Genomic DNA, 25,527 nt, shown 5'->3' on the forward strand with positions numbered 1-25,527 from the left:
AAAACACCATGCAAGGCAGACATTGTGGCAGGCAGATGCTGTGGCACAGTGGGCTAAGTCACTGCTTGTGATGCCCACGTCCCAGCTCAGAGTGACTGGGATTGAGTCTCGCCCCTGCTTCCAATCCAATTTCCTGCTAATGTACAGCGGATGATATCTCAAGTGCTTGGGACCCTGCCATCCACATGGAAGAACTAGATTGAGCTTCTGTATCCTAGCTTCAGCCTGGCCCAGCCCTCGCTGTTGAGGCCATTTGGGGAGTGAACTATTGGACGGAACATCTCTCTCTCTCTGTCTTTCTCTCTCTCTTTCTTCTCTGTCTCTCCGCATTTAAATATGTTTTAAAAAATAATTATCAAGCTCTAAAAACATAAAAAAACTATGCATGGATTTTGAAAACTTTTTGCACCACAATAAACTTATCCTTTAATTACATTTTCTGTGAACTTTTTGAAGTACTTCATATAATCTATGTTAAGAAGTAAGTGACTAGTGAAGACTGGTTATTGTTCCTTGCTGAGGTTGTCTAGCATGCTGTACCTTTCAAGTCAGTCTTCTCACTTCATATCAAAAGTATATGCTTTCAATTATGAATGCAGACATGAAGAGTATGTGGGGGTAGAGAGGAACTTAGTTTACTGACTTGCCTCAATAACAGCCAATGGTAGGAAGGTACGACTGCTTTTTGGAATATACAGAGTAGTTACTGCTTCATTCCCACACTTGAATGTCTATTGCTGTATGCAATGCCATCAACTTGCAACTCTGTTCCTATCCTCTTTTCCTTTATGGATTATTGGGATTTTCATTGGTAAACCACCCATCACAATCTTGTGTTTATACACTCACATAGACTTACTGAGGGGCTTTAGCTATATGGAATGGGTCTGCAGAAGTCCTCTGATTGGAGTAGGCCTGGAGGCTGTACTGCAATGTGACTGCAGTCTTCCCTTTCTGTACTCTCATCCCCAGATCCTTCACTGCAGCCTTCACACACCATGGTGCCATATTTCTTTTCACCTAGCACCAAGTGCTCAAAATCTATCACCCACTCATATGGTTTGCCATTCATATCTTTTCCCATTCCATGCACCATAAATGAAACAAATAACTTCACTGAGCTGAAATCAAAACTTGCCCATATGAAGCTGTTCTTTCTGATCCTTTCTTTGTGTTAGATGTTATTTTCTGTGCCAAGGTATGAATAGCCAGTAATTCTTCCTTCTCCTTCAGTGGCATTTTAATAGACAACTGCTGGAAACATAACGCTTTCACCCAGTAGTAAACTAGCATTTCTAGCAAAGGATATAATGGGCTAGTAATCCCAAGGGGATTGTGTATTAATTCCTGTGTCTTCCCTTCATACTCCCTAAATAGCCTCTCGGCCATGCTTTCCTGCTGGAAGTCAGCAGCACTGAGAGGTGCCTCACGATGGCCCTCTTGTGGTGGGTCCCCATCCACAGAGCTCTTCCAGGTCACTAAATAAAAGAAAGCCTTAGAACTGTCCCTTTCTTATTTCTGTTGCATTGTCATCATGATCAATACCTCTCATGTCAGGAATCTGTAAATAATAAAATGGGAGGCTAAAAAAATTTTGAAAATTATAAGCAGAGTCTGTCTCTAGTTTTAAATAGCCCACGCTTCCAAATATGTTATTGTTTTGTTCTGGATTTGGACTATTACTTAAAAAGAACAGATAGTTCAAAACTGTCTCTTTTGAATGCTTCTGTCATCTGGAAATGGCCTGCACACAAGCCCCATGACGGATCTGCTTGGCTGAAAAGTCTGTTACCACGTCACCAGCCTCAGAATAGAAGAGAGAGCCAGCGTCCTGAGATTCTAGGGAAAAACATCCAGCACTGAGGAAATAGTACATTAGCTGGAATACAGTCATGTAAATGTGCATCTTCCATGGGTAATGAACACTCTGAGCTTGACTCTTATCATTATGAACCCCAGAACAGAGGCTTAGAAGTATCAAAATGATATTTATTTTATTAACACACAGTTGAAACTCTGCCATCTAGGACCAAAATGACATAGAACTCACTGTGACGGCATCAGCTGTGAGACTTTCTGAGAATTCAGAGCCTGGACCTCACCACTGGATGGTCCGATTTGAAAAGTCTGGGGGAAAAGTTTCAGCTTTAGCATTTTTGAAGAACTGCAATTCTTTGAGTGATTCCATGTGCTGAGAGTAACAGTAACCACTAAACTGTACTTCCCTGGGTGGAATGTAAGGATATGTCAGGAGAGGGTCTCCAAATTTCCTTGCAGATTTATTTCAAGGTTGCAGGCTTCTCAGGATGGGAACAGTCCCTGTGGGCCACATTTCACGGAATCTTCAGTGTGGACTGAACTTGCTGAGAACAAGGATTTGTCTTATTCTTTGAATTCTTGTGGTCTAACTGGCACAGAATCTGTGGTGCTCACAAATACTTCTTATATGGAATGCTAAAGTGCCCAAGACTTTTTCTTTGGAACTGAAGATGATTTAAGACTCGTGAATTCTGCTAAAAAACTGAGATCAAGTATCTTAAAGTACTTTGACAGTTGCCTAGGGCAAATACTATTCTAAAAGGAAGAATTACTTAAAATATGCCATCTGTGAGAGCCTCCATACTCTAACATGCCCTAGAATGGTTTCAGTTTTTCAGTTTTCAGTAGTTATTCTCTTTCCCAGTCTTTTCCATCTCAATGAAAATAGAAGCATGATGCCCTTTGGACTATTAAATGTGTTTAAAGGATAAAGAAGTGACTGACAAACTATATAAACAAGGAGTTGGAAGCCCACCCAATCTCTGAAAAAACAAGGGTCTCATTGCCTAAAGAGATTAAATAAGCAAATGCTTTGTGATGCTTCGGGATAATCCTCCAGAGATAAAACTATAGATCTGGCATATATAGGCACACATAAGGCTATGTTGTTGAGTTTATCCCAATATTTTTTCAACTACCAAGTTAAAATTCCTCTATATCAGTATTGAAAGACAGAGAATCAGCTCATCATTTGGACCCAGAAGAACAGTGAATTAAAAATCGACAAAGCCAAAAGTCAGTCTCTCACTCTCCTGTCACAGCCAACACTTTTATCCCTGAGTCTGATCGTCTTCCCTTGAACTCCATGGAATGTTAAACTTCTAGGCGCTCCACTAGGAAGGAGAAGACCTGAATTCTATTCTTGGCATGACCAGTAAGTGGCTCTGTGACCTTGGGAAGATGACTTAACATCTGGGCCTCTTCTCTCTGCTGTAAAGTGAGAAGGCTGGGAAGGTTAAGTGGATGACTTCAGAGCCTCTTTCTGGTCCTAAAATTCTGTAAGTCTGGAAACACCTGCTCATGACATTTATGCACTCAAAAGCCATCCCTCCTTCCCCATTTCTGAATTGCTCTAGGTTGTGGCTCATTATTAGTAGTAGTATAGTTCTTTTAACATCCTTTGTAGAATTTTCTTTTTTGTTAATTGACAGCAGCTAGTGTTTCTACATTTATTTCCTATTAAATGTTATGGCATTCACTTCTTTATGTATCAGTACAGTAAAGTAGGATTTTTATGTCATCAGATACACACGCTATAATTGTTTCCAAAACATAGAGCAGTGATCTTGGTGGATTTCAAAATTGAAGTCTTAAATGTTCATGTGGCTTAAAAGTAAACTTAGATTACATTACAAATTACAATTTTTCCATAAAGTTGTCAGCCATTCTGACACCTGTTTGAAAATTTAAGGCAGTTCACATTATCTGAAAATCACTGTAGGGCTACATGCACCAGCATTAGTCTTTTTAGCCAACTTATTGTATGCATATAACTACAAGAACTTTTATCAAAACAAAAATTTTCTTAGAATTTTGTAAAGATTCAGAATTATAATGAATGTTTGTTGCCCTTGTATCTAATTTAATTAATATATTTTGGATATGAAATATGGTGTGGAAATATAGATAATGCGTATATTATTCAATTTATTGTATATAATATATAAATTATTGATAAATATGAGTATGCATGGTTTAACATAGTGAAATTCTTCTCAAGGCCTTTCTCTAGTTTGTTGGGGTTTTTTTTGGTTTTTTTTTTTTTTGGTTTTTTTTTTTGACAGGCAGAGTGGATAGTGAGAGAGAGAGACAGAGAGAAAGGTCTTTCTTTACGGTTGGTTCACCCTCCAATGGCTGCCATGGCTGGTGCATTGCGGCCAGTGCACCGCGCTGATCCGAAGGCAGGAGCCAGGTACTTATCCTGGTCTCCCATGGGGTGCAGGGCCCAAGCACTTGGGCCATCCTCCACTGCCTTCCAGGGCCACAGCAGAGAGCTGGCCTGGAAGAGGGGCAACCGGGAAAGAATCGGGCGCCCAGACCAGGACTAGAACCCGGTGTGCTGGTGCTGCTAGGTAGAGGATTAGCCTATTGAGTTGCGGTGCGGGCCTCACTAGTTTTTGATTCCAAGTGAGATTTATGGCCAACTATACCATGACAAAAATTAGATGAAGCATCTGCAATAAGCAATTACTAGGATATACATGGAAAAGAGCACTGAAACAGATACTATTGGATGTGACCTAATTAACATAATTTAGCCACATGTTACCTGATAAGATTTGGAAAAATGTCTTAACTTGATTTACAAAGGATACATAGAAATTAAGATGTTTAGAGTGAAGGAAAGGGCAGAGGAAACAGTGTTATCAGGTAAGCCTATACTGATGCTTTGGGCAACTCCCTCCTTTACCCTCCCTCTCAGCATTTTTTTTTTGTCCTAGAAGGATGGATATAGAGGTTAGACACCAGCTAACAGTTGTTCTGTGCCACATACATACACCTCTCTCTCACATTCATGAAGTAAATAAAATTATCCATTAATGAAGAAACAAAGGATTCAAAATCACACAGATAAGTGGTGGCAGTAAAATTGAAACCTAGATCTCTTTGGCAAAATTCCAGAGTCTCCAATTAGGGAAACTAGTTGCAAGCCCTACATATCCACATGGGCGTATTTCTATGAACTTTGGCAAGATCCTTTCCATCTCTGAGCCATAGTTTTATCAGGAAGATCGGGTTAATAAAATTTACAGTCACAATTGTTGTGAGTTCAGATAAAGATTTATTTGAAGTACTTAGCCTTGCCAGGAGTTATGAATAATTCTGTTGTTACTATTGTATTGTTGTTGTTAATGCTGTTGAGATTATGATGTCAGGCTTTCCAAACATAAAGTCAGGATTTCATTCAATTGTCCTGTGTGTATTCAAGTCCAAATATGAGTGGGTTGCTATTACTCAACTTTTCAGCTCCTTATGAGCTATTTATTTGGAAGCCAATAAAAATAAAGTGAATATGTAATGCTTTAAAGATCACACCAGGGAAACACTTTGAACCTTATTATTTAAATATCAATCTAGCTGGTTTGCTGAAATAAACATGAAATTGATGTAGAGACTTTTTGACTAAATTAAGCCAAACATGAGATTCATGTGTGTACCTGGCCACAAAAAGCCTGGAAATATTGCTGGTGAAGCAAAGACTCTTAACATTTTCAGGATAGGCCAATATGATTGTGATTTAAGGAGCTTTTCCTTATACTTGGGCTGCTGCACACCTCAGTCAAAAACAAGCATGTAGGGCTGTCATTATTGTCTTTCCTTCCCATAATAGGTAGTATCATCCTTTCCCTTGGGCTCTTATTTCCTTCACTGTAAAAACATCACTAGCATAATGAAATGGGCAACATGCTATCAGAGAATCACACAGTGCTGTGAGGTTGGTGTTCTTATAAGACCCATTTTTCTGTTATTTCAATACAGAAGTTCAGTCAGTTTTCGCAAGATGGTGGAGATCATATATATTTATATATTTACTACCTATGTTGTTCTGCCACATCCAGACACAAACTTTTAGAGGCACTGAAGAGTGAGTGCATCCTGACAGCAGCTGAGAAGGGTGAAAGAGAGGTATGCAAGGAGGGGGTTAATTCTTACCTATAAAAATGAGTTTACTTTCCTTAATAAAAGAAATCTAAAATTGGCCATTGTCTTCATGTGATGTCAACAACCAGCACTTCTGGAGAGTTTGAAAATACTGGGCTCCATTATAAAAGCTAAAAATGTCCTGGACCAGGAGTTGTTTACCCAGTGTAGGAGCCGCTCTAAAGTTACAGAGCTCTGGTTGGAAGAGGTGGCCTGAAAGCCGCCTCCAAGGAACTGACGTCACAGTAGTCTCCTCTGCTGCTGTGACACTGAGCTGAGTAGCTTTTTGACTTGAGAACGTGCTGAAGGTTTCAAAGGAACTTGTCGTTGCCGCTCTGTGGAATGGCTGGACTGATTCTGGAATCCGTTTTCTCATAAAGATTCAAGATTCTCCAAACTGAAACTCTTCTCTTTAAGATGACTAGCTCTCCACTCTATCTTCTTCCTTTGTGAGATTGACCAGTGGTCAAGCATCCGTAGGAATTCCCCCCGGTGCAAAAAGGTATGTTTCTGTTTGACAAGTCTGAAAGCAAATGACTGATTTTGGCAAGATGCAGAGGGTTGTTTTCAAACTGCTTTAGACTGTGGATACGGTTTCAGTGCACTGACATTCAGCATCTGCCCGTGCTGGTGTGTGTGTGTCTGGGCTGAAGAACAGTGGGCGGGGTGGATAACGGATTGCCCTGACACAGGGCGAAGCTGTGCAGCTGCTGAGGGTGGATTTTCTGACCCTGGGATGACAGTAACATCCACTCTTTGAGACTTTGTTTTTCAAATGCTGCTTCTCAGTTATTTAAAAAGCACTTTATTCCCCATGGGATTTCACTAAATGCAATTAGTATTAGAACGTGATAATTATGTAGATGAAGATTTTTAAAGTTAACAATTTGAGTTTGCTGGTATTTGAAAATTGCACTGAAACATAAATAAATGAAGTTTTATCCGAGATAAGGTTGTGCTTACGTAAGATAAGTGTTTTGGTAATTTGAACTGAAATCTGAGTCATTCATAATGGGTTAATGTACAATTAAGAGGAAAGTTTACCACTATATCTTTAGTTCAAGACATATCAAAGCTTGTATTTTGCAAGTGAAGTAACATGAGTGTCTCTACAGCTTGAATGATTGCTGATTTGAGAAAAAGAAATGGAAAGAAAACAGGAAATTAATGAGAAGGCAATACTGATTCCTTCAGAATGAAGCATGTGGTACTGTATCTCTTGACCTTGGTGGAACATGAGGAATGTGCTTAAATAGCACTAAACAACAATAAAATTTTTTTCCCTGTACTCTGCAATGAAATCAAATCAGATTGGTTTTTGGAAAGATGCATTGGCAGCTGAACAAAGGGAAATACTGAGATAATTGAGATCTTTTAATTCATTCAAATGATGCAGGTGATGTATATTAGCATGGAGAAAGTGGCAAATTGTGGAGGCCAATGACGCTTCACTCAGATAGGTATGGGCATAGGAATTCCCAGTCCCTCAGAATCAGAGGCAAAACCTCTTTGGGCCAAATGTGAGATAGGAAATCCCTCCTGTGTGTGGCATTCATGTTGGCATATGTAACCTTTTATACATGAAAAATCTTCAATTATATATATAAAAAAGTTACGTTTAGGAAAAGGAACTATGAGAGCAGAAAACAATTACTCTGCACCCAAAACAATCTCAGAGAAGTAGCAATTGAGTAACCTCCCCAAGCACTGTTTATTTCGGTTGCCTAAAATCAGATGTCAGTGGGCGAGGTGAAGATTGCAGTGGTAACGACCAAGGTGTGGTAAGAATGAAGCACCCCTCAGAGAAAGAAGTGTTGCCGTGATCAAACTGAGACTAATTTGGGAGATGAAAATTACTTATTGCAAGACCCCTGTGTTCCTCTTAAATACTTCTCACTGGAAGGGCTGGAAGGTTATCAGAAGTATTTGCCTCCCGTCACCACACTTATGCAACCCACTCACAACTTTTTACAATTCTGGCTTGCAGCCTGGGGAAAGGAAGTGGGTTAAAAGGGATTATGTAATGCTGGCTTCGCTGTTAGGGAAGAAAGTTGTGTGTGACTCAGTAATGCAGCACACTCTGTCCTTTCCCATTTGCCCTAATAAACTTTTATTCTGAATGAAATTCCAGCAGGAGTGAGATGAAATTGAGAGCTCAAGAGATATGAGGAGGGGGATCCAGACAGCAGGAATCCTCCCTTCTCCCCCACATAGATGCCAGTATCCGTGGGAGGAAAAGGGTGTCAACCAGGAACAAAGAGAACTTTTATATTTGCTTCAGTCCAGAGCACTAAAATTGAGTCTATGAATCTGCTGACCCCCTTTGTCCCATAGTTTTGCATTACAGAACATTCTGTCCCTACAAAGTTACCCCTTCAGTTTGATTTCTTTAAATATTTATGTTATAACCAAAGCAGTCTCATGTAAGACTTAATTCAAATTTTTACACAGAATAAAAGTTGTTTTCCTGAGCAGTTAACTTGGCATGTATCTTTGAAACAGTTGACAAGTACAACAGCAAGAGAGAATCATGGACAGCATGAGAGTTCACGTGAACAGACGTGTTGCTATCAATTTCCTGCTTAAGTGAAATCAAAATGAACAGTTTTATTACAGACAAGGGGGAGTGGGATAGATGATGGAAAGGAAGGAGAAAAGAAGGGAAGACAAGAAAGGAAAAGGAAAAAAGAGGGAGGAAACTGAGAGGAAGGTGTCTCTGAAGCATTTACTACGATCTTAACCAGTGTTTAGGCACTTTGCTTAAGCATTGTCTCCCTTGCTCACTTAATCACTGAAACAATTCCATTCCCCCCTTTTAGAGGAAAGAAGTGACATAGTCAGCCACATTATGTTTGATATTTAAATTTATGACAAGACAGAGATGCCAGACAGGCTAACTTGAAGTCCTCCTATAAAAATCGGCATGGATATTACTCTACAGAAACTTTCTTGCAAAAGCTTGCTTTTCTGATCCATAACCATGACATTTCCTGGCACTTGGAATCACTCTGGTGCTGGGAAGGGGATGCTCTGTAGATTGGCTCCATAATAAGCTATGAGTTTTATTCTTTGCAAGTTGATACAGACTGGTTTTGTTCTTTGCAAATTGATATTCAGAGATACCTGTTACTGAGAGCAGGCTGATTTAGAGTATTCCTAGATGATCTTCTGGTATGTAAAAACAAAAAGCATTTGGCACCTTCTAAACTCTAGTATAGATGGAAATGGTTCAAGAAGAGTTAGGGATAGAAAAACTGGAACCACTTACAACAAAATTGTAGGAAAAAAAAACCTTATGATAGTGATTTCTGAATATTTCTGGTGTTTAATGATAGTTGGGATAAAACATGGAATAGCATAGCCCCTCTTTTTCAGGTAGCTTGAAATTAGTCTGCTCCCTTTTTATAACTTCTTTGATTGCTTAAGTTCACAACCATTGCTGAAATCTCAAATCACTCCATTCTTCCTAAGAAGGTCCAGTGGTAAACACTAGTCTCAAGACAATTTCAGCTCACAGCTAATTACATAGAGTTTTAAAGCACTCAGCCAGTCTGAAAATAAGCACTGTCTGCATTTTCTGTGGGTTAGCTGTTAGATGAACCTAAAAGATTACTAGGCAATCAAGATCAATGAACAATTAACTAAAACAAACAAAAGCAAACTCTATATTCTTTACAGATGTATCTACTGACATTTATTTGGGGGCAAGTAAGCATTTGCTATGGCAAGTATTTTTAGTTCTGGGCTTGTAGGTAGGAGGGTAGCAAAAGAAGGAAGGGAGGTTAAAGGGGATGGAAAATGAAGTTAGAAATAGAGCATGGCTAAGTGGGTAAAATGACATAAGATGGCATCTTTAATTGCTAAAGCTGACTTATTTGTCTTTACTGAATTAATCATAAAACCATTAGTGCCAAATAAGTAGGTTACAAATATCAAAGTGTATTCACCAAATAGTTTAAGGGAACAGTAACATTGAAAATCCCAGTATTCCTAGGGTACTTTTGAAGGAGAAGCCCTGAGTAAGGAGTTGACTTTTTTATTCTTGTTAGTTTATTACAATTCATTGATAGATTGCAGCTCAAAAAATATGCTCAAAATTGTTTACCTCTCTGATGTGTCTGTTCAGAACAGCCTTAGACAAAAATAAAATTAGTCTTCAATATTTATCTTATATTTGGGATACAAAATACGCCACCATTTTCTGTGAATACAAAATTGGCACTTGCTTCCTGGTTATGCATGTTTAATTTTACAATGCCAGCATCCACAATGCTACTGACTACTGGGACATGGCCATAATTAGCATAAGCTGTTGCTGGAAAGATATAGGCATTTTGGTAATGGTTTAATAAACTTAAGAGATTCTTAGTGGCATAATTGCCTTAAATAAAGATTCAAAAATTTAAACATGCTCTTCTACCTACTAAAAAAGGCAGATGACTTTATTATTAACAGCTATTTATTTTCAACTTAAATCAAAGAAAGATATTTAAAAGAAAATTTCTCATGTTGTTTTACATTCAATATTTCATTTTATCTTTACAAAAATTTGTGAATATTATCATTTTTAAATAAATTAAATCTCAGAAATGTAAGATGCCTAACATATCTAGTATTTTAAGTTGCATGTCCAGCCTCTAAATATACTTACCGTGAATGCTAGAAATCTAAATATTTCATTCACTACTTAAAGTAATATAGAGGATTCTCTACAAACTGAATAAAATGTTTTCTTCAATTCTCTCTATTTAGTCTCCTAACCAGTTTATGGTATATAGACTATTAAAAGGAACTGGAAGCATGGGTAAATTTCAATGTGTGTCTCACAGGATAGTTTTTATGCATTTAGATGGTTTTAAACTATATATACATATATAAGTATATAAATATATATATATACATAAACACACATAAATGTGTATACATACATATACTTTCAGTTTCTTTCTTGTTGATACATCTGTCCCAAATTGACCATCAACTTCAGGGTCTTAGTTGATATAGTAATCACATAAGCTATGGGCTTGATCTCTGAATGTAGAATTGAGACTGTAGTCCAGCACTGACTTAAGACTCTAAATCACAGAAATATGTTATCAGATTACATCGGAGCACAACCAGTAAATCTCTTGCATCAGAATTTTCTGTAGTATGTACATGTGATCATACAATTTAATTTCACATTTCTGTTTTTAGGTACTCATGAAAAAAATCCATTTTTAGATTAGGTGGTTAAATAAAGGAATATTTGTATCACAAATGTGCATTTAACCATCTTGTGCACTATGATTTTGCTGTCTGGTCTCAAACAGGGGGAAAAGAAGACTTTAGACATCCTTGCTACTTTATTGACTGTGTTAATTTCTTTACCTTTAGAGTAATGTTGTCATGCTACAATTAAGCATCTCTTCTTTGGAGTCTAATTTTCTATGGTTTGTTTATGTGAATGGCTCTTGACAAAATGATAAAATATGTTTCCAGAAAGCACATGGGATCTGGAACTCTGTCTCGTTGTGTTTATATTAGGCTTTATTTTAAAGGCAACTGAGACTGCTTCAGATAAAAACAACTCTAAGCTTCCAAGAAACAGTTAAGAGAAGGCAGAGAGGAGCAGTAACACTTCTTCACTGACACTCACACTGTTGCCATGGACCTACATAAGCAGTGGGAGAACACAGAGACTGACTGGCACAAGGAGAAAATGGAATTGCTGGACCAGTTTGACAATGAAAGAAAAGAATGGGAAAGTCAATGGAAGATCATGCAGAAGAAGATAGAAGAGGTACAAGTTCCTTTGTTTTGACTATTGTGAACTTTAATCTCAGAATGCAAATTCTGTTGAAGTTTTATTTTGTATTAAACTCTTTTAATTTTCTTATTCCACCTACTACATGCATGTCTCAGTGACATTTACTAAGCCAGAAATAGCATTGTCTTACCCAGTGGTGTCTTGGGGATTATTCTTTTTTTACAGCATTGCATGAAAATTAAGACATTAAAATGTCACTCTAAAATGTATTCATTTATTTTTTTCCAGCTTGAGAGTCATGGTACCAAAAATGAGTACATAATTTAAATAAATTTTCGAACACCAGAGCTCAGGAGGAAAATGCAATAAAGAAATAATTAGTGGGACATATATTAGCAAAATTACAATTAAGAATTAAAACATAGATCTTTCCTGAGATAATCGATGATAAATGTTTATTAAAGAAAATTACATATTAGACAGCTCAATGTAATCAACAGGGTTATCAAATATCAAATGCTAATGGCTATGGGCATGAGATTTCTTTTGGCAAGGTGTGGCACATTTATTGGTACATATTAGGAGAAGGGTTATGAAAATGACATGTGATGACTCTAAGACAAATAGGCTTTTTATTCTTGCTGTCTATTCCTGAGCCTGTTGGGCATGGAATATTTCCTTTAAGCATTTGCATTGGTGAGTATACAAACTGGCTCAAACTAGAAATTATGCTTATCTTGCATTATTCTGGTAACAGCCATAGTATTGAATTGCATGGTTTTATGCATATAATCAAAGTGGTTATTTTAACAGATTCCTTGGCCTTTATTTGCAAACAACCAAAGCAAGTGCTTTATATATTGTAATGTACATATTTTTCTTATTAATCAGTTGTGAGTAAAATACAAATTGGAATGCTAAAAGGAAAAATAAAGAAGACTAGCTATTATTTTTTTTTCATTTTCCAAAGATTTCTTTTGTAAAGGAGCCATATTTGGCAATTCGATTGAAAATCTTCTAGAATTCTGTACAAATGTTATTATTACAAATATACACAAGGCTTTTGTTAAGAAAAGACATCATGACAACAAACAACAGAGGTGGCTTCTGTATCACCTACCACCTAGGGCATCTCAAACCTCCAGGAAAATAATGGGTGATGGATCATAATATAAGATACACGAAATACACTACATTACATTGTGTACACTGAAGTTGAAGAACCCACTGTCCCCTTTGGACTGGTGACTGGCCCTCTGGCAGGAAGGAAGACCATTCACCACAAAATGCACGTAAGGAGAACTCCTTTAAGCTGAGAGGGAAGTCCTGTGGAATGAAGTGGATCACCCTGAAATCTGTTAACAGCACAAAGCATGTCCTTACAGACAGGTGGTCAAAGTGAAGTTCAGAGATGGACCACTCCTTGTGCTCTTGGAACTCCTCAACTCTCCCTGTCCTGTTCCATCTCTGTGAACCCAGCAAACGCCTTTCTGGACAGCATCCTTATATGAATCAGCCCAGCCTTTGGCTCCAAGGAAAAGCAGTGGCCTGCCACCGTTATGGGAGACCCAGGTGGAGTTCCAGGCTCCTAGCTTCCATGTGGACCAGCCACAGCCATTATGGCCATTTGGGAAGTAAACCAATTGATGGAAGTCAATCTCTCTCTCTCTTAACCCCCACCTCTCTCTGTGTCTCTCCCCCTTCCCTTCCTCCCTGCTTTTTTATATCCGTCTGCCAGTAAAAATGTCACCACTTTGCCTGTCAAATAAATAAATAAATCTTAAAAAAAAAGAATAAGCCTTTCTTCTAAAATAGAGCAAAGAAGGCAGGCAAGTAGTATACTTAGAAATTGAAAGGTGGAATCACATTTTATCTCTCTCTTTTTTAAAAAAAGACTTATTTATTTATTTGAAAGGCAGAGTTACACAGAGAGAGTAGGAGAGGCAGAGAGAGAGAGAGAGAGGTCATCATCTGCTGGTTCACTTCCCAAATGGCCACAACAGCCTGAGCTGCGCCAATCCGAAGCCAGGAACTTCCTCTGGGACTCCCACGCAGGTGCAAGGGCCCAAGGACTTGGGCCATCTACTGCTTTCCCAGGCCATAGCAGAGAGCTGGATTGGAAATGGAACATCCAGGGCTCGATCTGGCACCCATATGGGAGGCTGGCACTGCAGACCCCCAACGCATTTTATCTCTTTATAGTCTGGAAAATGTGTTCTGCTTACTCCCTTAATTTCTTTACCCAGAGACTCAGATCAGATCAACAAAGAGACACGTAGGTCAATCAGAATCTTAATCTATAATTCAATAAGAAATTAATTTATAGTTATAGGTCATTGGCTCCCAAGGATTTGGTAAAGATCTCAGGTAATTCTAGCATCCCAGCAAAATAATTAAAGATTGTAAAATTCAGTCAAGCTAATAGTTTAAGCCATGTAACTAAAACAATCTGCTGTCTGGTTTAATTTGTTATTGGTTATTAATTGTTCTGACAACTCTATTGACTCATATGTGATCACTACTAGCCTTATTAATAAGCAGACATTAGCATATTTTAAACAAGATTATAGCTCATAAAGATACTTCCCTTTATGCATCAGGGAGACAGAGGGCTGTAGTATTTGTTCTTCATCCTGGAAAGTAGTGATGTTATTTATGTCTTGCTGCATGTGGTATACAATTACATAGAAAGCATATCTCATTCATGATGCTTTCCAATACCTTAATAGCACCATGCTTACCTTATCACACATCTTATATGTATATGTCACACATATGTATATTCAGAAATATATACTTAGAAGAATTATATCATGCCATCTGTCTTACAGACATCAACCATGAATATTGTTCCTCTCAACTGAGATTTGGGTAAATATTGAGCATCAATAAATCTGTTATATTTCTTAAATAATACATGTAGTGCAGATACTGATTATCACTGTAAAATGTAGAATTACTTGGTTAAATAATTGTTTGGGAGCCTCTTTGGAAATTTGGCAAACTCTTCAAAGACTGAAGTTGGAAGAGAGGGCATTTTTCTTCCTCTGTTCATGAGTGAGCTGAATGAAGGCCTGTCAACTAAAGTCTCATCAAGAAATAGTTTGGGATCCACATAAAGACTAGTAGGTGATCATACCCTTAGAATTCTATTATATAACAAAAGACACTGTCACATTTGTTTTAATCTGGATGAAAAGCTTCCTTAGAATATCTATTGCTTTGGAATGAAAAAAAAAACAAACTCCGTAGTATCTAGTTCTCATGAAGGTAATTGATCAAACAAAGAAATCACCCATTGACGAGCAAAATGAATTGACTTGCTGTATGAGATTGTTGACTATTTAGACAGTTAAATATTGAAATACTAGTAAATCACATATATACATGACTTTTATATCAGTAACTTTTGCTCCACTCTGCGAGCAGCTCGAGCATGGCCAGTAATAGATTGAGGTAATGCCAATCTTGCAACAATGCTCCTCTGTCTAGACATACAGGTTTATTTTGTTTTTGAACAAGACGTTGGTTACTAGCCAGAATAATAGAACTTAGCATGCCTGAGCTGCCCCAATAGAAAGTAGACTTTACACTTCATTGCAGTTGCCCAAGCTTATCCTTGTTTTAGAGTCAGTATTTAGAGCTCTAAATATAAACATACCCAGGGTAGTATATAGTTCTATGGCAAAGAGAACACAAAATGGTTTGCTTAGTATCAAATACTGGCAAAAGTGAACTTACAAAAATAAAGTTTAATTTGAGAATTTGATTTTCACACAGCTTTGTCAGGAAGTAAAGCTTCGGAGGAAAATCAACATGAACGAACGTGCTAAGATGGTGGTTCTTGATCATGAAAAGGCCGCTCAAGATACAACGGTGGATCCTTCTTCAGATTATCCAGAGTCAGGACAACACGAACTTACCCGGATGAATCACAGGCATGGTCTGGAAAAAGAAACGAAAACAGAGCAGAGTTCACTCGGCAAAGGAAATCAAATGTGTAAGGAACAAAAAGCAGCAAAAACCTCAATAGGGTTTGTGAATCCTTTGGGCACAGACAACCATAAGGAATGTGAGGCGTGGCCTGGTCTGGGGGCTTCTGAGAGAGAGAGCAGGAGCTGTGCTGGCGCCCTCAACATAGTAAGTATGGAAGTGATTCACCTACAGATGTTTCTAAGGAAATGTTTACATGTCAAAGTGCTAATGTGCTCTTGCTTATATGCATAAAGGCTCTTGAAGAACTTGCCAAAGTTAGTGAAGAATTATGCAGCTTTCAAGAGGAAATTCGAAAGCAGTCTAATCACAGAAGGTAAGCTGCTGTAGCTATAATTGTTTTATGTTGGAAAACAAAAAGAATATTATTTTTAGTTATTGCAAAGCAACTCCTCTTTATAATTTTTAGTAGTAATCCACTAGTTATTAAAATTTATCATGTTTGATAGAAGATAGAGTCTATTCATTAATTCTTAAAGCAAACTTTCAGCCCTCTTTGAAATTTGACTATTAGGAAAGAATGCTTTACTCTTTTGTTGTTTAGTTAAGGTAGACCTTGCATATGAAATTAGCAAATATCCTCTTATATGTTTTTTTTAATGTTGAGGATTAAGCCAGGAGAAGAGTATAAAACTGAATTAATCCAGTTAAATACATCTTTGTACTATGTCACATTTAACTCTGTAGTGTTTTAATTATATAATGACATTCTATTGAGATATTTTGTGTCTGATTTATTTCTCTATATAATGGAGGCATACAGAATTTTCAGAGTAACATACTACAAATATATACAAAATACACATGCCACAAAAAGTGCTATGTTATTTTAGAAACAATATGTAATTATAAGAGTAAGTTTTAGCCAAATTAACAAATCTGTTTTGGATTTTTTACAAGTAAGGAAGGATTACTCTAAGGTCAGCATTTATCTCTTGTGGGGCTGTAAGCACAACAACATGTTGCTCTTTCTTTTAACGCTGAGGAAGCTCAGAGGGAGCTTTGGTTCCGACTTGCCATAAATTTGCTTTGCCAATTGTGTTTTATTCATGATTTTTTCATGGATCGGGCTCTTTAGATTTTTGTCTACTATTGTTCATTAGCGGAGATGTATCTACACTTTATAGGAAGCTGTCTCATAATCTTTTATAAGTTGACTAGCTATAATCATGATTTATGCTTATCAGTATGGTTAAATTTGATTTGTGAAACCACATTTTTGCTATAGTTAGGTTTTTATTTAAATCCACATTTTTTGCTATAGTTTGGTTTTTATTTAAGTAGTTCAGAAAAGACATGCGAGTTTTCTTTTACAAATCACATGTGGTATAAAGCTCTTACTGTCACCCATGGGCCATTAGAAAAAGTTCAAAATCTTTATATGTAATTCAAAGACATTGCCACATAACATGACTTAATCTTTCTCTCTCTCTTCATTATCCTTTCTAATCTGCTTTCTAACCCATCCATTCCAAAATATTCATTGTTCCTTGAATAACTGTACTATTTTTGTTACACCCCACTTTATCTATATTCCCTTTATTCAACTCATTCTCCTAAATCTTACTTTTCTTTGAAGCCAAAATCATACCTTCCTTTTGGAATTATTCATGTCTCATTGCAGTTTTACTCAGATTTCTTACTATTTACAATGTCATTTCAAATTCAAGAGGAGTATCTTGAACTCATCTTGTAAAATGAATATGAACTTAGTAGACAGAGAGGAAGTAAGGACAGGGCAAGAGAAAAGCTGTAGAATTCGGAATGCCAATAGCAGGAATCCAAGAGACTACATAATCTAGTTGGAGTGTAGGTGAAGTTTCAGGTAATAGAAAACATGAATGACAAGATTGAAAAGATAGTTTATGTATGCATATAAACAGCTTTGAATGTAAGACTCAAGGGTGGACTTTATCCTAAAAGAAAAGAGACTTGAGGGGTGGGCATATGGTGCAATGTTTAACACACTACTTGGGACGCCTATAATCTGTATCCAAATGCCTAGGTTCAAGTCCTGGCTCTGCTTTCCAACTTCCTACCAATGTGCATCCTGGTAGGCAGCAAGTGATGTCTGCAGTAATTAGGTTTCTGCCACCCACACGAGAGACCTGGATTGAGTTCTGAGCTCCAAGTTTCAGCAGGGCCAGCCCTGGCTGTTGTGGGAATTTGGGGAGTGCACAGGCATTTGGGATATTTCTTTTGATTTCTCTCTCTCTCTCTTTCAAATAAATAAAATTAAATCTTAGAAAAATAAAAAGGGACTTGAAACTTTTGACTAGATGTTTATATAAAAATTATGTTTGAGGAATTTTTGGCTCCTTTCATCAGAAATTCATTGCTTATGCCATACTTTCTTTAAGAGTTTATGCTACATAAGGATATCACTGATCTGCCATGTTTTAAAATTATTTAGGATGAAGTCAGACTCTTTTCTCCAGAAAATGCCAACTGTGGTTAATATGCCTCCTGGGGACCACATGATCAACAATGGCCAGTGCATCCTTCCAGTCAATTTAGTAAAAGGAAAAGCGAGAAATAGGAAGAATCTGAACTGTATCAATATGCTCCAAAGCAAATCAGTGGAAAGAAGTGGAATCGATCTGCAAAGAAATGAAACCCCACCAGTTCCTCCTCCAAGGAGCACCTCTCGAAATTTTCCCATGTCATATTCCGAAAAAGCCTATGAAAATTTAAAGCACATTTTAGACCACCACAGCTGGGTGACTCATGAGGGTCCAGGTGAATGCAACTGCAGTCCTCATTCCCTTTTAAGGCAACGTGAGACGCCTACATTGTGTCCAGATGAAGGGAAGACTTTGAAAGATGGCATATTTTCCTCTTTGGAATTAGAAGTGAAAATAGATAGCAAGCCTCCATGTAATGAAAATGTTGGTCTTAGCATGGGGTCATATGACACTGGGAAAGATGCCAAAAACAGCCCTCCTACTGTGTGGTTTCAGAAAACCTGCTCCACCCCCAATAAGTCAAAATATGAAAACATGATCCCAGATCCTCCTGCTCAATCTCATGCTGATCTTCATGTAAGTAATGACTGTAGCTCTGTGGTGATTCAGGGAAGTGGCCCACTTAGAAGTTTCAATGGTGGTTTTGAAAGGACAACAAGGAATGAAAAACTGGCAGCCAAGACTGATGAATTTAACAGAACTGTATTTAGAACAGATAGAAATTGTCGTGCAGTACAGCAAAGTCAAAGCTACTCAGAATCATCTGAGGATATTAAGCACTGTGATATCTTAACCACAAATCCAGGTAATATATCCAAAAGTGACAGTGTATCTGGTAGTCTGAAAACCAGTGCCCACATGCCTGTGCCTATGGGAAATGTGCCTGATAATTCAACCAAGAAACTCACAACTGGTCTTGTCAGACAAATGCCGGAACCCACAGGTCCTAGCAGTTATCGGAATATGCTCCATGAGCATGACTGGAAACCAAATAATTTGTCAGGCCGACCAAGGTCAGCTGATCCCAGGTCAAATTATGGTGTTGTGGAAAAGCTGCTGAAAACCTATGAGACATCAACAGGGTCTGCATTGCAAAATTCTAAGTGCTTCCAAGATCAATGGACCAAATGTAATTCTGATGTCGGTAGTGGTGACACATTAAGTCGGCATTTAAAAATGATCCAAATGGAACAAGAGTTTCAACGAAACCCAGCTATTTGCGGGGTACAGCAAGTGAAGCAAGTAATAGATTGGAAAAAGATAACAGAGGTGAGAAAGCAAAACAGCCTATGTTAATGGAACTGCATTGGTAGTTAGTGATGGCTCTGAGTTGAGTTTAGTTGCCCAACACATCAATAGAACATAGGCACAAGTTTTGGCATCTTCTGGGCTTCTTGAATATTTGTTGTTTCTTTCCTGAAAAATACTCAGGCTGCATATTTATTGATTCGTAGAATTTTAACCTTTTAAAGCTTTCTTTATTCAAAAATAATTTTCAGTTATTAAGTATGATTAGCTCATATTGAGTAAGTCACATGATTTTTAATATGGGTAAATATTTAAAAATAGTGACCTGTAGAATCCTATCTCTGGAATTAAAAGAGAATATATGAAATAAGATCTTTTTAAATATATATTCTTAGCATGAAAGTTGCTAAAGAAGCATGAGGTTTTTAAGTAAACTGTTATTCTCTTTATCTGTTTACAAGAGTATAACTTTTGTTAACTATAGGAAAAAAGAGATCAAAGAAATTTGTATTTACAAGAATCCCTTTCTATGAATTACAATTTTTAAGAACAACTTACATACAGTTAACAGCTTACATATAGCTAACAGTAACAAATACTGTTATTGTTAGCCAATCCTTCTAAAATTCTAGTTTTACATAATGCAGTGTGTATTCAGCATGGTTTTAAGCTATGATGGTTTCCTCCTTCTGTTGTCAAAAATATTTTTATGTCCTTTTGAGCCCCGCAAAATCATATTTTCCACCACTTTATCAGAAACTTTCCCTGTTTTTATGAGGTACAAATAATTATACTGTTTTTATAGTTCTCTCTTCTCTAGTTGAGCTCATAAATAGCTAGAGATGAAAAATTCAAACATATACAGTAACCAACCAAAATTCTCGTTAACTAACAAGGAATAACCCTAAATGTCTCCCTGTTCTGCATTGATTGAGGATTTGGAAGTCCTCTATTAGAGATCACTAGAAGTACTTTTGTTGGTTTTCCTCTGTAAGTACCCAACTCCAAAGAGAGAAAAAAAGGAAATGCAGGTTACTATAAGGCTTTGACTAAAAATTAGTAGACATCAAGCCCCTCCTCACTGCCCATCTCAGATGCAAGGACATGGATTGGCTAAGAAAGTCACTTAGAACCAATAGTATAAAATGTATCATGGAAGCCTTTAAAATTTTTTTTAATTGATAAGGAATGCTTTTCTTCCACTGAAATGAAAGGAAAGAAAAGAAAGAAAGAGAAGGAAAACATTTTCATTTGTCAGAAGATACCCGATATAAACAGCAACTCTTTATTTGCAGTTAGAATGAAGGTACATGAAAAGTACTTGGGGGTGGGTGTTGTGGTGCAACAGACTAAGCTGTAGCTTGCAATACTTACATTCCATTTTCAAAGGGCTGGTTTCAAGCCCCTGCTCCTAAGGCTTCCAACCCAGTTTCCTGCTTCTGCACCTGAGAGACAGCAGATGATGGCCCAAGTATTAGGGTCACCCATGCTGGAGACCTGGATGGAGTTTTTGTCTCTTGGCTTTGGTCTTGCCCAACCCTGGCTGTTGCAGCTATTTGGGGAGTGAACCAGCAGATACAACATCACTATCTTCTCTGTCTCTCCCTTTCTTTCTGTCACTCTGACTTTCACATAAATAAATCCATCACTTTGACTTGCAAATAAATAAATGAATATCTTAATAGAAACATCCAATGTGGTGCAGTGGTTAAGTTGCCACTTAGGAAACCCATATGAGAAGCCCTGGGATTGAGTCCCCTCTCCACATCTGATCCAGCGACCTGCTGATGTGCACTCTGGGAAGCTACAGATGATGGCTCAAGGACTTGAGTCCGTGGCACCCATGCACGGGACTTGGATGGAGTTCTGGGCTCTTGGTTTTGGCTTGACACTACCCCAGGTATTGCAGTTATCTGGGGAGTAAACCAATGGATGATAGATGGATCTCTTTCTCTAAAATTTTGAAATTTAAGAAAAAGTATACTAATGATCATTTTAACTTGAGAAATAGTGATGGTGTCCTTAATTTAAAAAAAGAGATAAATTATGAGATTTTTATGTCTTTTGCTTATGATCTCTAAGAAGTATGAACTAGACATAAATGAGCAGAAGTTTTTCTATAAGGCATTTTCATTTTTAAATAATACTAAATATCCTAATAATCCGGTAAGAGACATCTGTAATTCCATCCTATCAGTCATTTAACTTGAACTTTTGAATCCTGAGCTCATAACTATTTTTACAAAGACATCAACTGTATTGAAATTTGTCAGTGTGAATGAGATCCACAAGATTATCACATGTAATGATTTATATTAAAATTGAATTGCTTTGATTAAACATTCCAAGCCACAAATATTAGACAGATACCATCTTTAGTTTTCAGTGCCTTTTCTTGGTTATAAGTAGGCCACATTGATCCCTTAGTTGGGATCTACAGTATATATAGTCTGCCATTAGTGCCTGTATAGTGAGATGAATGTCTTCCCTTGTGTCTCAGGAATCCCTGGCAGTGAAGGCCTTCCCTGGAAAAGGGTTTTCTCGACCTGCTAGACCAGCAAATCGCCGCCTCCCATCCAGATGGGCATCCAGATCACCGTCAGCACCCCCAGCCTTACGGAGAACTGCCAACAGTTGCACCATTTCTCTTCAATCTGAAGCAAAGATGGTCTAAGTCTCTGGCCTGGATTGTTAGATTACAAAAGCTCTAGTCCCAGTGGCCAAACAGCATTATGAGTGTTTACAGACAGTCCTGTTTTCTACTGTATCTTTCAAGATCACTGGGAGGAGTAATTTAAATCTTAACCTTCCATCAGTCTTCAGTGTTTTTAATCTGTGGAACAGTTATCTTCCTGTGTTTTGATTTCTTAGACCAGAATTTTTAATGTCACCCTCATCAATTTCCCAATATGATTTCAGTTGAAACAATGTGTACAGATATTGTATATTCTTTCTTGCAAGTGGCAGAAAGCAAGGTTATGTGCATGACCATTTGTTTGTAGGTGCATGTGTTGTCATAGGAAGTATCCTAGTATGTGTTTAGATAACAAAACTGTATGTGCTAGTGTTCACTTTGAAATTATAACATGTATGCCTATATATTCTTTGTGTTTATTTAAAAGTTTTGAAAATATACAGTACTGTTTATATTTTGTAGACCTTTTAATAGGTATCCACTTAAGTTATTTGAGGTATACATATATTAATTAACCACTTCCATGGCTGTCAACTTTATTGAAAAATAATCATTATACACACGTCTAACACTGGTAGTTTTCTAAATACGAGTCATAGTTGCTTAATCCATGTAAGGATGAACTAACAATATTGATCTCCTTTTTTAATCTTTCAAGTAAGTATGTCACAAACCTAACAGATCGACCTTCTGAAATAGCATAAATATTCATAAAAGCTTTTATGTATCATTTGGTAGTCTAGTTTGGCTCTGACAATGTATTGATCCTCAGAGCTGGTTTCATGAGACTGCCTTATAAATGACATGACGAAATAATTTATTTTGTCAATCTCAGTGACAAATATTCCTTAAAGGGGATGCAAACAGAAATTAAACTATGTTGAAGTTCTGCTTTTTGTTAAAATTGTGGTAAGCTTTTAGTTTTGTTGCTTTATCTAGAGTTATACATGACTAGAGGTAAGTTGTTCATTTTTTCCTTTTTCTAAACTTTTCCCTAACATTAAGAGATAAAAGACTAATTCACTGTTTTTACTAACAAGGAAAGCAGGAATAATATTTCACTGAGCGCTGAACTGTAATATACTTCTTATAGTGTGCTACAAAAAAAAAGCCTTAAACTAAACTTTGGCATCCATTGTAGCATAAGAATCAGAAATGTATATTTTGGCATTTCTACAATTTAAATACAGTGAACACCTAAGATCCATGTTCTCACTGATATAAATAAGAATGATGAGGTGCTTGGAATTCTACACAGAAGATTTTAGAGGCAACTTTGCTCTTCACTGTCTATATAATACAAAAATAATTATGTTTTATTATTATCAGTAATTCTATGTAATTTTTATTTTACTGCCAGAAAAGGTTAAGAATTTCTTATTCCAAATGTATTCAAAGAGCCTTCTCTTTATTCTGACCATTTAGAGAATCTCACTTCATTCTATACCATGCCCAAAGGTAAAGTAAACAATTATAAAATAGCAAACTGCCTTAAAAGGCTAAAGACTGCAGCATGGTGATGGCCAGATTCATACTTTACCACAAGGTGACCTTCTATTGTGAAGCTAAAATAATCTTCTAGGATAAGATTTTGGATTGGATGGTAAGTAAAGGCTATCAATCCACAAGTAATCTAGAAATCAATTGAAATCACTGTCATTATATGCTTTTAAAGCAGAGGGGTGAAAACACTGGGAAGGTGGTATTCTGGGTAATAAAAAGATGGACCTGTTAGGAAAATGTTGCTGCAGTGGTGCCAAGACACCATCCATCACTGTATTCCAGGCAGTTTTGTATGATCTGTGGCTCCTACCTTTACCTACAAGTCAGAATATTGAGGATTTCTTTTAAAAATGAAATTATTGCTCTTGTTGCATAATTACTAATGCAAAATTTCAAAGGGTAGGAACTAGGACTCTCTTAAAACAAAGCAAAATACTTGATGACCAGGATGATTTGCAAGAAATAACACTGATATCTGAATGAAAAGATAACCTTGGGTAATCTCTTTCCTTCCCTGGGACTTGCCATTCCTACCTGTAAATTAGAAGAGTTATATTGTCAGGCTTCCTAGTTTTAAGCCACTAACCACTTGAATGAGCCAGTGGGACACATTTTAATATCTTATGATGACAAATCAGAATATTAGCCCTAAAACATTTAGTATCTAGTCCAACCCCTTGGTTATACAACTGAAGAAATTAAATCAGCTTACTTGAATGTTCTGCTTTTTATTTAACATGTTTTATAAATTTTTATGGAAAAATCTATCGGGTAAATGGAAGTTATCCTTGGAAAATATTTTTTGATGTATTGTGATTTTTAACTGGTCGTTTTTCTACTTTGGATGGACATTTTCTTCCCAACAACATATCCTTCATTGTGACACCATTTTTGGATTTAAATATTGGAGTAGAAACTCTTATAATGATAGATGTGTTCCTTAGAAGGCATTTGGGGGTTGGGAGTCTTACATTATTTCAACAGGAGATTATTGGCTAATCTCAGAAAGGAATAACAATGAGGCAGAGAAGAGTCCTGTGTGAGTGTATGTATGTGCCTGTCTGTGCCATCCTAACTTAAGCTCTTTCTGTTGCCCTTATGTCCCTAACACAAAAAATATAAATGATGCTTTGTATAGTTCACTTTCTCAAAACTTACCATGAGTTTTATTGACTTTTATTTAGACAATGAGAATGATCATTTTTCATTTTACAGATTTTTCCATAAAACATAATTCACTTCTACACAGATTGATTTTTACAAGGCTCCTTGTCATCCTGAGGAAACACCTCAACCTTCAAGATTATCTGCTTCCTTAAAAAGATCTTTAGAATTATTTTAGGCACATTTGCTGATAATGAAATCTCCTTCACTCATTGGAAGCTATTAAATAAAATAAGTGTGGAAATACCTGCTGTGGCATTTTTATGCATTCAGAAATTCTGTTTTTTTCCTCAAAGTTGAGAGTCTTATGTGTAAATTCAAATACGTACACAGTTTAATCTAGCCTTCCCAAAAATGTCTCTAAACAGTAGAATCTGAGCTAAATCTGCCTGACTTTCTGCTCCTGGCCACATCTAACCCCGTATGAATATAGTTTCTCACACACTGACATTCTGTCTCCTATCTGTGTCCAGGTAGCATCTGATAGAGTTGATTAATATGGTTTTTTGAAAAGTGCATTCACTTTTGAAAATTTCCATTTGCATGATTGTTTACAATCATGATTACCCATCTTATCCAGAATATGTGTTCCTTCAAAAAAATGGACTTCATAAAGCAAAAAACAAAAATGTTTTTAAGGAAAGAAAGGAATGTCCCCCAGATAAGAACAAAAGATGACTTCAAAACAATGATTTTTACTGTATACAGGTAAATTTTTCAAATAGGAAATGATTTTTGTTTCAATGCAA

The 25,527-nt window shown here is 36.9% G+C and overlaps 2 protein-coding genes and 1 long non-coding RNA gene across 5 annotated transcripts in view; 2 read left to right on the plus strand and 1 right to left on the minus strand.

Moving 5' to 3' along the window:
- MTCL3 (MTCL family member 3) overlaps positions 1-11,698 on the plus strand; it is a 63,919-nt gene extending 52,221 nt beyond the window's left edge. Inside the window, exon 8 of the mRNA XM_051854336.3 lies at positions 11,502-11,698. The gene's annotated coding sequence lies outside the window, so the exon portion shown is untranslated. The remainder of the gene's footprint in view (positions 1-11,501) is intronic.
- KIAA0408 (KIAA0408 ortholog) lies at positions 11,502-25,024 on the plus strand. 2 transcript variants are annotated; one of them, XM_002714808.6, is made up of 5 exons: positions 11,502-11,743; positions 15,491-15,850; positions 15,940-16,019; positions 18,117-19,437; positions 21,917-25,024. In XM_002714808.6, exons 1-5 carry the CDS (start codon positions 11,609-11,611, stop codon positions 22,088-22,090), a joined length of 2,070 nt encoding a protein of 689 aa, XP_002714854.3. In that variant the 5' UTR covers positions 11,502-11,608; the 3' UTR covers positions 22,091-25,024. The 2 variants fall into 2 exon arrangements, with proteins under 2 accessions (XP_002714854.3, XP_089188845.1); XM_089332719.1 differs by having other exon boundaries at positions 11,609-11,743; positions 18,117-18,744.
- The window catches only part of LOC127492967 (uncharacterized), a 105,368-nt gene continuing 91,805 nt past the window's right edge, over positions 11,965-25,527 (minus strand). For both annotated transcript variants that reach the window (XR_016233762.1, XR_016233763.1), the window contains exon 3: positions 11,965-15,655. This is a non-coding gene — a long non-coding RNA (uncharacterized LOC127492967). The remainder of the gene's footprint in view (positions 15,656-25,527) is intronic.

This window comes from Oryctolagus cuniculus, chromosome 5 (genome assembly GCF_051225735.1).
Source record: "Oryctolagus cuniculus isolate XC-2025 breed Fujian yellow rabbit chromosome 5, ASM5122573v1, whole genome shotgun sequence".
NCBI lineage: Eukaryota > Metazoa > Chordata > Mammalia > Lagomorpha > Leporidae > Oryctolagus > Oryctolagus cuniculus.